Genomic DNA, 12,060 nt, shown 5'->3' with positions numbered 1-12,060 from the left:
TATTTAAACTGAGAGGAACGGATACAATAAAGTACTTTAAAACTCAACCTCTAGCACCACTCCTGGGCTTCCGAGTCCAGGCACCACCAGCAGCACTGCTGACACAATCCACTTTCTGAAAGATGTGCAGCACAGGATTGAGTGAGCTGAGTCTTTTATATGCTGAAGCGCACACAAAATGCACAAATTCTGTGTTGCTCTTACATCTCTTGCCCTCAACCACCTCCTTTCTAGGGTTTCCTGTGTGCAGCGTTCAGGAGAAGCCAATATGTCAGGTGGTGAGGTGCTAGCATTAGCCACAGTGATGGTGGGCCCTCCAGGGTCTCTGCTCGATTTGGCTCGCCTCTCTACTATGCTGGGAATATGGCTGGCTCAGAGAGATTTGTCTTAGTGAGGTGCACTGATGGGAAATGTGCAGTGCAGCGCCCCTGATGAGGGCTCAGGTGGTGCAGTGTTATTTCAGCTGAAGGCTTCTCTACTTTATCACCGAGCAGAGAGCAGCATCCTGAGAAAAGGGATCCAATGGCACGTGCCATGTTTTATGAAGGCCCTTTGTGAGAATGTTTGCATAAGAGACTGAAAAAAGCTAAAACAGATGTAAATGCTAAATTAAATTCATGGTATTTGATATCATACAGGTAGAAGGCAGCATCTCCCAATGCTCCATTAGTTGCTTTTTAGCTAGTTTTGGAATATATTTAAATGCTAATTAAATATATTTAAAGTAATGTGGTTCAATGTTGTTGTATAAGGCAGATAATTTTGTCTTACTCCTATTATAGAGATACAATTTTAATTAAAAGTTGTTTTTTCAAAACAAAAAAGAAACATCTCTGTCCAATCTTCTATGTTTAAACATGTTCATTAAATCTTCCTTCCTGCCTTTAGTAACTTTGAAAATATAAAGAAATATATAAAGCAAGTGACAGTGTTTAAAGAGCTAAAAGATTTTTTGTCTTCAGACTGAGTGAACTGATGGTGTCACACACAAAAAGCAAGTACAACCACCATGTAAATATCTCAGTTATTTATAAAAAAAATATTTTAAATGGAAGTGAATATATCTTCAGGAGGATGCATGATACGACCTCAAGACAATTGTAGGACAAATCTCTCTTTTGAAAATCCAGGTCCTGACAGAAAGGCAAAATGAACCATTTAAGGTGTGATACAATACAACACAGATTAACTGATGGTAGTTTGAACGAGAAGAAGAAGTCAGTAAGTGAAGGCAGCACTTTTGCAGGCTGCTCTAGTTGAGGGAAGCAGAGCTGCGTGTTCATGTGGAAAGCACGCTGGGAAGTAGGGTTGTCACCCCGTCAGGGCCCAGAGGAGAGGTGAGGTGACCCGGGGTGGAGGACGGAGTAGCGCCCCAGGACTCCATACGCTGAAGCGTGGGTGTCAAACTGCCCGGAGCAGCTCTTACACCAGCAGTGCAACACGACAGCGGGGCTGTGACCGACTTTGAAGCCCACAGAAGGTTACAGAGACAAAGAGAGATGGGAGGCTGCTGAATGAGGAAGAGAGGCAGAAAAAGAAGTGGAAAGATGGAAAGGTAGCTTCAGTGGCAAAACAGTTTATGACCTTCCTTGGAAATATTCCATAACGGTGAAGGCTAGAATGTCCTAAATGCTAAAACTGAACCTCCCTAATTAACTTTTTAAAAACATTCTCAACTCTGTGATCTGCAAAAGTTAAGCACAAACCACTCTTTGCAGAAACGTGCATTTACTGACCTGAGATTGTGCAGTACTTTTACATTTGGCTTCTCATCCATGACAATGTTGGAGCAAAGCAAGTGTTTAGCACAGAGCAAGCTGTGTGACTCTATTAAATGGGCTACAAAGTTCCAGTTACCACTCTGCTACCCACAGATACCACATATTGCTCTGACGCACCTTGAAATTCCCAAACCCAGCTGGACTAAGCTCCGTGTAGTAAATCCTAGGCTTTAAGAGAGAGGGTATATTTTCCCAAGCCATCTCTGGCTAGCAAGCAGCAAGCCATCAACGTTAAGAGATAAGATGTCATGAATAGCTGCCACCCTACTAATCCTAGACAAGGATGAAGAAAGCCAGAGCATGATGCTGGCGAAAGGCAAAAAAAAAAAAAAAAAAAACTTTGCTGTGAGGCATCTTTGATCTGGACAGAGGAGCACTGTGGACATACCAGTAGAGCTTGGGTGGATTACAACCACATTTCTCCCACAGGCAGCAGCCAGTGCTGAAACTCCTTTGTCAACAATCTTCAAATCCGTCACGGAGACAGATGCACCAAAGGTGGAAGGTTAGCCATAAACAGGGAAATATTTGTCCAAAGTAGAGTGGCAGCTCTGCTGCGCTGAGCACCTCTGATTATTTTGATAGGGTTATAAATGCGTGCTTGAGAGGGTATCTGTCAGGCAAACAGTACACGTAATCTTCATGTCCTTGCGTTCACATCCTACCCGTCAATCCTCAGCTCCATGCAAACATTAATCTGAACAGACGTCTCCTGGAGTGTAAGAGTCATTACAAGGCTGCTTGAAAATGCTCTTTCAGTGTCTGATCTGATTCTTGCAAGGCTAAGGTTTCTACACCAGGTTTATCTAACTTTCTGTAATATGTTCAACCTCAGAAAATATACTGACACAAATTAAAGCAGTAATAGAGCTGGACTGTAAGTTTTTGTTAGCTTTATTCTTATTTTTCTTTAAAAGACATAAAGGAAGAGAAAAGAATGCTATAGATTGTCCCTGAATGTTTAGCTGAAAGATATGCTGTGATTTCCAATAACTTGAAATGTTGAAAAAATCAGTTTCAAGTGGAAAAGTCAGAGGTTTCTCTTCTGTCTCAACTTCAAAATCCAACATGGTTGCTATGCTTGGGAACATAAGTGTCATAATAAACCATTCATTATGTTTAGAAATTCTCACTGCTTTTACTTTCTGAAAACAGGTACAAGTTACAAGTTAAACGGCACAAACTTTGTACGGAAACGTCTTACTTTCTATTTCCAAAGTCATAGAAAATGCAAGGAAAAATATGTTTCTCAATGAGTGTTATAGCAACACAGTCAACTTACATTTGAAATTAAGCTTATTTATTTAATATTTACTCGGACAGCCTAATTGATATGGTTAAGTTAAGTTAGCTTCGGATTCACCTTGCAGGTAATAATTCTCCAATTTTCTACTGACCATTACAAAACAACTTGGAAAAAACATATTTCTATGCTAGTGCTTCCTTTCAATGCTTCGTGTGAAGAGCACTGAGCGAACAAACTATGATAAAGTCACACGAGCAGCTCACTAATGAAATTTGTACCAAAACTGAATTTAATTTGAACCGGTGCTACCCTGAACTATTAAAGTGCAGTTGAAATGTGCTCCCATGTTCTCAATATAATTGCAAAGTACAGAATTGGACAATTTGTTGCAATCATGATGGAGCAATTAACTTTATTTCTATTGTCTGAGGGGAGTGCTGTTATTACTTCAGTGGTTTTAAAAAACAAAAGAAAATAGTTCATTTTGTTTTGTTCTTTTTAATTTTTTTGCTAGTGAATGATATAGAAGGAAATGAAATCAACATAAATTGTTAACTAGAAATGATCTTGGCAAATTTTTTCCAGTCTTGCTGAGATTATGGTGATAGCGTCAAGAATGTTTTCTTTTTCCATTTTGGAAACCACTGTTCTATCCTGGATCCTAAAATAGAACTTTATACAAGTGGATTTGACTGTGCTTCTAGTTTATGTGAAAAAACAATGGGGTAAAGAAAAAAATAGTCACGAGAATGTGTTAGACGAAGGACAGAAAAGAACGAGACACTAAAAGAGAAAGTGACCTCTCTAAGTCGAGGTAGTTGGACCCTTGGCTCTTCTGCAGGGAGACATTGAGAGGTGTCTTCTCCTTGGAAGGAATAATCCATTTAAACCCGACTTGCACACCTGTGATTGATGTCCAAACAGAAGCAGCACTTAATAACCTCTATCATGCTGGGTGACCTCGTGGCCCACGGTGGGCACCAGTTTGTTTATGGGTGGTACCTCCGACACACTATCTGTGCAGAAATTCTGTTGTGGCTAATGGGCCGGACTGAGGGATTGGACTGTCAGTGCAGTGTGAGCCCTCATTTTTCTTTCCGAGCGTCTGAGGTACAACCTGCGCTCCCTTACTACAACCCAACCTCCCTGTACTGCCGTCATCTGTCAGTGGAGATGGAGTTCTTTGGAAGATGGAGGCGTGTTGGAGAGTGTCAATTAGCATTAGCTTTTCTGACAAATATGTTTTTCCTCATCACACAAAGGCCTTGGATAACTTGTTCCTAATTTCTCTCTGTCACAACAAGGGGGGAAATGAATTTGCCTTCCAGCTGCAATTCAAGTCTAGAAGTAGGACAGTATGGTTGCTAACTTTGGAAGTTGAAATAAGGAATGAAGAAACATCCAGTCCATAATGTTTAATATTAACAACAACTAAGCAGTGATTTCAACAATGTTTATGAAGCAAGCCATAATTACAGCAAGCAGACTTAAACTGAACAGATGTGAATTTAGCTGGACTTTGTTTTTAAAAATGAGAGAAATTACTGTCATTTCAAGGGGATTAATACAGTATTTATATGTGTTAATTTAGAAAAATTACACAAGTTTTCTGTGGCTCAAAAATAAGAATCCTCCTCTTGCATTTGGATGGCTGTGGGTTTGATTTCATCTCCATCCAGCGACATGTCGATGCGTCCCCGGGGTAAGGCAATTAAACCCAAATTACCTAGTGATCTACATGTTTGTGTACGAATGCGTGCACATTTATGAGTGCAATTGGGTCAATATGATTCTATTGCAAAGCAGTTTGATGGTGAATATAATCACAAACACGGTGCATGTAAATAACTTAAGTCCAATTACCATGTATGGCTAATATACAGATTTTTCCCAATGGGTTTTCAAAGGCCAAACTGCTGTGTGAAAAAGAGGACAGGGTGAATTTGCCTCAAGACAGAAGTGACATTGAGAGCAACAATGAAAGAGAAACTGAGAAAGTGTGTAGCGAATTCTGAAGGTGTTCAATTCCAACATTAAAAAAGACGACATTAGTGGTTTTAAAGCCTAGAAGAAGCTTAGCGATCAGTTACTTTTCCTGGTAGCAGAGTTCTTGTTCACAGAATATTTTACATCTCTAATTGTTTTTGTAAACAGTTCTTCACCTCTGTCTCTCTCAGCTTAAGAAATGGTCAGGTTTCTGGACAACAGTTGTGTGGTCAGCCAAAGGATATTGTGCCAGACAACAAAATCTGGAAAGAGTAGTCAATCCTTAATTGATTCAGTCAGGTAGGTTTTGATCATCAGTGATTCTACGGTTCAGTTAGTGTTTCTCCTTAGAAAGATGGTCTTCCAAGAGAGAATACTTTAAAAGGTACTGATATAATAATCAGAAGTCAGGTTATAATATGAGAGCTTGACTAAACAGATAATAATGATCAGATTTTTTTTTTTTTAAATAGACCTATTTTCAGTTCCACAAAGACAATCAATCTACTCCACTGAAAAGCAGGTTCATATTGAAATTGTGACACATTGTCAATTGATATTGAACTTTACAGTTAATTTGTATTATTGTATATTGTCATTCTCCTTAATAAAGTCTTTATTTTATCTCTTCTTATGAGACCCCCACATAATAATATCATAATGATAAATTAATGTGATCTGGCAAAAATGAACTGTTGTAAGTGAAAGGTCCAGTCAGAGGTCCGCATTTCCAATGTTGGTGACAATATGTGGCTTATGATTACAGTCAACCATTTTGGATAAGTTATTTTTCTTCAAACAGCTTTGAACTTACTCTTAAAAACACAACACAAATCCTCAGCAATTTAATATAGAGGGTTTCTTATAAGTTTCAAACAATGGATGATTGCAGATTTCAATGAATTCTTAGCAAACCTAATCACTTGTTACTTGATTTACAGCTAAGGATGTGCATACCACAGAGGCAGATAAAAAAAGAACACAGGAGGAAAGACATAAGGAAGATGTGACTCACACTCCAGAATGCTTTTGTTTATGTTGCTGAAATGGTAGCTGACCTTGAAGGTTATCTAAAATGTACAGAAAATGTCAAACCTCGTGACAAGAGAGCAAGGCCTCTCTCAGAGCACTGCAGCACTCTGGGGGCACAGCGAGGAGTGAGAGAACAACATCACAGAGGCTGCAAAGCCGTATGCTCAAGTTACTTTCAAAGTCCCTCCTCTATTTGCCCTCTGCTGTGTGAGGATCTTTAGTCTTAATCAGCTGTATTGTTCTGTGAAGATGCAGTTATGGGAAGCGCTAAGCTGTTTATTTATTGAACAGGCTGTTTAATTCCTCCCCACTACTGCATGCTTGGCTCTGCAGACACTATTCTTTGATGTTAGGGCGCTCCTGGTGGAGTGCTACGGCAGGCTCCCACTGGTGAAGCAGCACATAGTACAACAATAAACAGCAATAAGTTGTGGAATAGTCAGCAGCAGCAGAATACACAGCAAACTACAGCTCTCTTTGTCGTGCATGCTCTAGGACAGCCTTTGTGTTCCCATAGCAGAATGTGTGTAAGCAACTCTTTGATACTTCATAACATCCATCATTGGATAAAAGTAATGAGGATCTGTTGTACAATGTATGGAATCTGTCACTAACACCAAAGTTGTATAACAAAAACAGAACAAAAAAATGAGAAGCAGCTAGAAACATAAAGTGATTATATCCTTAGGTGTTCAGTAATAACATTTTCAGACGTGCTCATAAATAAAAACTAAAAAAAGGTATGTTGTGCAGTGCGACAAAAAGAAATTACACGTAAAAAAAAGCAAACACTGAAGAAAGTATTAACTCTGAAGATAATATAGGTATAAACATCTGGTAATTCAGAAGTATGTTTTACAACACACACTGCTCTATACTAAGAAGAAAATTTAGCACTGCATGTGGAAGCATGAACATTTTGTAGCCATTAACATTCAGGGAAGTTTCAGCCGGTTTAATGAGCACTGCCAAAGTCTGTCAGGCTGTGTAATCAGTGCTCCTCTGCGTTTAGTAATTTAGTGTCCCTCGGTGACAGCTGCTGGTTAGTTATAGTGCCGATTTAATAAAGAAGGAAAGGTGATGGCTTTGGTTGGAAATTGCATCTTTTTTAATGACTATTAGGAGAAAATAAACAGATGTAGTCTGTCTGTGGACCCAGGCCCCTTTACTAGACCTTTGTGAGTGATTCCAGTTTTGCACATGTGTCTATCTGCGTATGTAAGCATTGCTTTTTTATTTTACAACACAGATAATTCCATGGTTAAATGTTCTCGTTTATTAATTAATATTATTAATTAGAATTTGTCCTTTAAATTAAAGGGAGTGCATTGTTTGAAAGTACAAATAGCATTAGTCATTTTTATTGCACCCCCGCTCCCTGTAAAGATATCTAAAGTACCATTATGTCACACAAAAATCACGAGAAAAATATGCTCTAAATTAATATTTCATAAGCTTACAGAAAGGGGAGATCTATGACCATTGCTTTTAGCACAGTCTCTCTTCTGGACATGTAATTTGGATCACCATCTTGTTAAATTGACCCAGAAATGACCCACTTCCTGATTTGTCTCAACAGTCATCCTTTCTTCAGTGTTTATTTAAAATCTCCTAATATTTCAATATTAATGATACCTCACACTTTACTATGATTCCCTCTGGTTTTTTAAAAAAGAAAAAAGCATCATAAATCTATCAGCATGTTAAGTTATGCGTTTTCCACACGTTTATTCTTTTCTTCACTCCTCACCCACAAAACGTGTTTGTGGCTAAAAAGTTCAATTTAAGTTTTGTCTGGCCAAAGGACACAGTTTCAACTGAAAATCTACATAGGTTTGAGCAAAATCAGCATGCTTATTTTTTTTTATGGTAGGCAAAAAAAAAAAAAAAAATGCATCATACCTCCCAAACAACCAATTGGCATGTAAATGTTATACAATAACTGTCATGGAGACTTTTGCAACAATTCTCAAAGTGAGTTTGGCAGTTCATTTGTTTGTTTGTTTGTTGTCTTTTTTTTTTCCTTTTTGCTATTTTCCTTTGAGGAAACTTGTGTTAATGTCCAGCCTTGTTGCCAGTGGCTCAAACAAATTGGACTGTTATGTCCCTTTTATACCCCAGAGAAACACAGAGAAATTCATTAATTGCTAATTGGAAATTCTAGCAAACTTTGATCAGCTTAATAAATAAAGTATGAGGAATGTTTCAGTAGCATCTATTTTAAAAAGACAGAGGAATCAATAATTGTGCCAACTGTGATTTCAATAATTATTTGTATTTTAATGTCACATTATGCCACAGTAGTAAAAGACGCCTTACTCAATTAAACTAAGCTTTGGTGAAATATGAACGTGTTCCAGCTGGAAGAAAATTTATTTATTTGTTGTTAGCACTGCAGTGTTTTTAACAAAGACTTCAAAATGAAAGTATCATAAGTCCAATTATTTAACAAAAATTTGACTTATGATGCTTTCATTTTTCTTTTTTCTTTCTTTTTTTTTTTTTTTTTTTTTTTTTTTTTTTTTTACTCATTGTTGTGCTCAGAAATGTTGTTCTGGACTGACTAACATCTTGGTTTTTGTTTTTTTTTCCATTTCAAAATTGTGCTCAATTTTACAGAAGTTGTCACTGTCTACTTGAACTACAATAGAGCTGACTTATTGTCAGTTACTGACAAGGAAGATTAGCATGTTAATTAATCCATAAACATTTGGCTCCTGCTGATATTATTGAAGCTGTATGCTAATCCAATGCAAATAATAAACTGCATGATGACAAGGAAAAAAACAATCGTCTCCACAGGGGAAATTAAAATTTCTCTAAACAGCACCAACTAATTTTCTTCTATCAAACTTTGTTTCGACAAAGAACTCATAATTCAGTTTATCCCAACAGCTGTAAAGTTTTCTTCTGTGACATTTTGCAAGTGACTTTGTTTAAGTGCAATGAGCACACCTACTCTTTTCCAGGGTTGCCTTCCAGAAAATTTGCTTTGGCCCCTTGAGAGGACAAAAGCCATGTGTCTTTATTTGTCAACTTTTTTTTTTACTCTACTTTTCCTTTTATATGATGAAAAAAATAGTTTTGTTTTAAAATGATAGCCATAATTTATACAGAAACAATACTGTTTGGAAAGTTATGTGATAAAAATATATGTAGAACATGCAAAGGAAATAAATCATTATGAGGAACATTTAACGCTTACCATAGATGCCTGTGGAAATGCATGGGAAGGCCTGTGCAAAAAAAAAGAAGAAAAAAAAGAACAAAGTAGTCATTAATATGCAACCAAAAAACAATCACATTTGAGTTTCTAACAGGATTGTGAAGACGTCGCCATGATTATGTTTATCTTTAATTCCAAACACAACTGTATGATTTCTGTAGCATCATTGTGCATTAAACTGCAGGCATTATGGGACACACAACATTTACCTTTGAATACAGACTGTTTACCTCTGTTTGCCTTCACCTGTTTGTTCCCAGGAGAAGCAATTTACAGAACAGCATTACAGAAAATGCTAATGTACAACTACAATGTGAATACTGATGCAGCTCCCATTTACAACGCACACACAGTTATACAAGATAAAGTTGCTGTTTTTAAACAACAGGCTTCTAAAGTCTCCAATATATATAGTTCAAATATATATTTGAAGAAAAGTCAGGATCACAGTGTGTTAAAGATGATGTCTGGTAAAATTTCATTTGGGAAAGAGGCTATTAATAGTCAGTATTTATAACACCAGTAGTTAGCTTATTTTGCCAAAGGGGAACAGTGAAACCCACTCATGTAAATTCATAGGTACAGTAGAGCATGTTACCTAATAACACACGAATATCTAACTAAAGCCTGATTCTGTCTGTTGCCTACAGCTTAAATTTATACATAAATTTATGACATTTCTTTATTTAGACCGAGTAGACAAGATAGCAAACCTGAGAGTTTTAACTGCCAACTGAGATCCAAGTATTTCTTCGGTGCCTAACATAAACCCCAGTTACATCTGGATCAACAGCAGAACATTCCACTACTCAAAAGCAGAGACACATATTCACAAAAATGGATGGGACAGGCTGATACTTGGGTTCCAATAACAATGTCTTAAAGCTATCTCTATCAGAATCTGATTAAGTTTAACTCCCATTTCCCGTTAATGATGTTCTGTCTGTGATTCTATGCCAGCAACACCCACAATGTTCCCCAACAAGCAGCTGTGCTTTGACAAAAAAAGTTTCTACAAATGGCCTATTTGTGAGCTTGGCTTGCATATCTGTATTATAGGTCATGCATGTTAATATAAGCAGTTCTTCAAAATAAACTAATTGTTTTTACCAATTAAAATGACAATCACAAGGCATTTTGTGCCTCAGATAGTAAAGTCAGCAAAGGCTACAATCCTCGGAGCGGTTGTCCTGGGTTCGATTCCCTGTCTCAGGCCATTTACGGCATGTCTTCCCGTTTTCTCTCAACCCTATTTTCTGTCAATTTACTTTTCAGTAAAGACCAGTAAAGCCTAACTGTAAAAGTTTAAATAAAAATAATGTTCACTGTAAAGAAAGAACATTTTGGCTGCTCCATTCTCTGGTCCCTCAATAATCTTTCTTATTGGAGACACCAGAAAAATGATTTGAATAAATGAAATGTTCTCTCACTCCTCAATAAGTAGGAGATGCTATGGCGAGCCACTAAGTTGTCCAAAAGCACGCTGCTTGTTCTCCCTTTTCAGCAACAGTTAGCATCTCTCTGCCTAAGCTGCAAATGAATGTCACTGAATTATACTCATTTAGACTCATGTATTTATGTATACAATGAGAGCTAAATGTGGAGGGTTACAATGTATAGCAATAGAGCAGATGCACTATTTACGAAAATAGTGCATCTGCTAAGGCTCTCTCATACTCAAGTCCTCAAATGGTTGTCTACATGAAGAACAGTTTTTACGATGCATACCCTGTAAGCTGCTTGGTGGGAAACAGTGCTGGAATCAAACTATTATGTACGTAACACCAAATTGATGAAGTTGAAAGTTGGAGCAAACAGATGCAATGACGCACAGTTGCTGGACTAACACTCTATGCCGCATTACTGAGCCTAGTGCAGCATGCTCACAGTCGGTATGGTATTTCAACAGTTCACTGTTGACAATATGTGTCTATCCTTCAGACACAAAATTGTAAGAAAAAATAAAAAAAATAATAATAATAATAATAATTAGATTTGACATGACTAAAAGTGTTAGCTATGTCAAAGCTGCCTTGTGAGCTCCTATTTGGATCATAAGGTCTAACACCAGCCCAGAATAGTGCTTTGTTACTATCAAATTTACACAGACAGCAGATGAAACACGAGACATGAGATTTTGAGGAAGTCGATCAACCTTATAAGTTTTGTCAGAACACAGTTAGATAGAACCGCTTTTGACATCAAAACATAAAGTTCATATAGTAATTCTGGCTTTCTTCTGGAAACATAAACCATTGCCAGAAGGGGCAAGGTTTCAAACTGAGTGGAGTTAGACATACAAACACACATGTTGAAACCAATTAAATCTCACATATTAGGTGACTTTTTATCAGAACTTTGCAGTAGCTTTCTTAACCTAGTTAAACCCATGTGGATCAGCATATTTTTGTCAGATAAAAGCCACAGTTGGAAAAAGAAAACCCAAGAGTTTCAAGAAAAGCAGATAATGTGGCTTCTGCAACATCACTGGTGAGTGAATTAAGTGGGACACAATCATAATAATAATGTAGACTATGTAATATTAATGAAATCTAGTGTTATTTTACTGCCCTTTATAGCTAATGAGTTTCCAAGCATATATATAGCTTTGATATTTTTCACTTACTAGACTGGGACTCCGATTTAGCAAATGCCTAATCTTAAGTGACTATTTACAAAACAAAAGAGACATCCACAAAAAAAAAAAAAAAAAAAACAGGAAAACATGCTAAACTATGACTATTTTTATAAACTAAAGAGCAAAAACACAACAAATATTTATGGATGTC

General features: G+C 37.2%; 1 protein-coding gene across 1 annotated transcript in view; it reads right to left on the bottom strand.

The window, feature by feature from the left end:
* macrod2 (mono-ADP ribosylhydrolase 2) overlaps positions 1 to 12,060 on the bottom strand; it is a 443,628-nt gene that overhangs the window by 109,142 nt on the left and 322,426 nt on the right. The window contains exon 7 of the mRNA XM_055030012.1: positions 9,251 to 9,281. Within this exon, the coding sequence (XP_054885987.1) occupies positions 9,251 to 9,281 (31 nt within the window). The remainder of the gene's footprint in view (positions 1 to 9,250; positions 9,282 to 12,060) is intronic.

Source organism: Poeciliopsis prolifica, unplaced genomic scaffold (genome assembly GCF_027474105.1).
Source record: "Poeciliopsis prolifica strain line A6 unplaced genomic scaffold, Auburn_PproV2 SCAFFOLD005, whole genome shotgun sequence".
In the NCBI taxonomy this organism is placed as follows: domain Eukaryota; kingdom Metazoa; phylum Chordata; class Actinopteri; order Cyprinodontiformes; family Poeciliidae; genus Poeciliopsis; species Poeciliopsis prolifica.
This window is presented reverse-complemented; position numbering and strand designations above follow the sequence as displayed.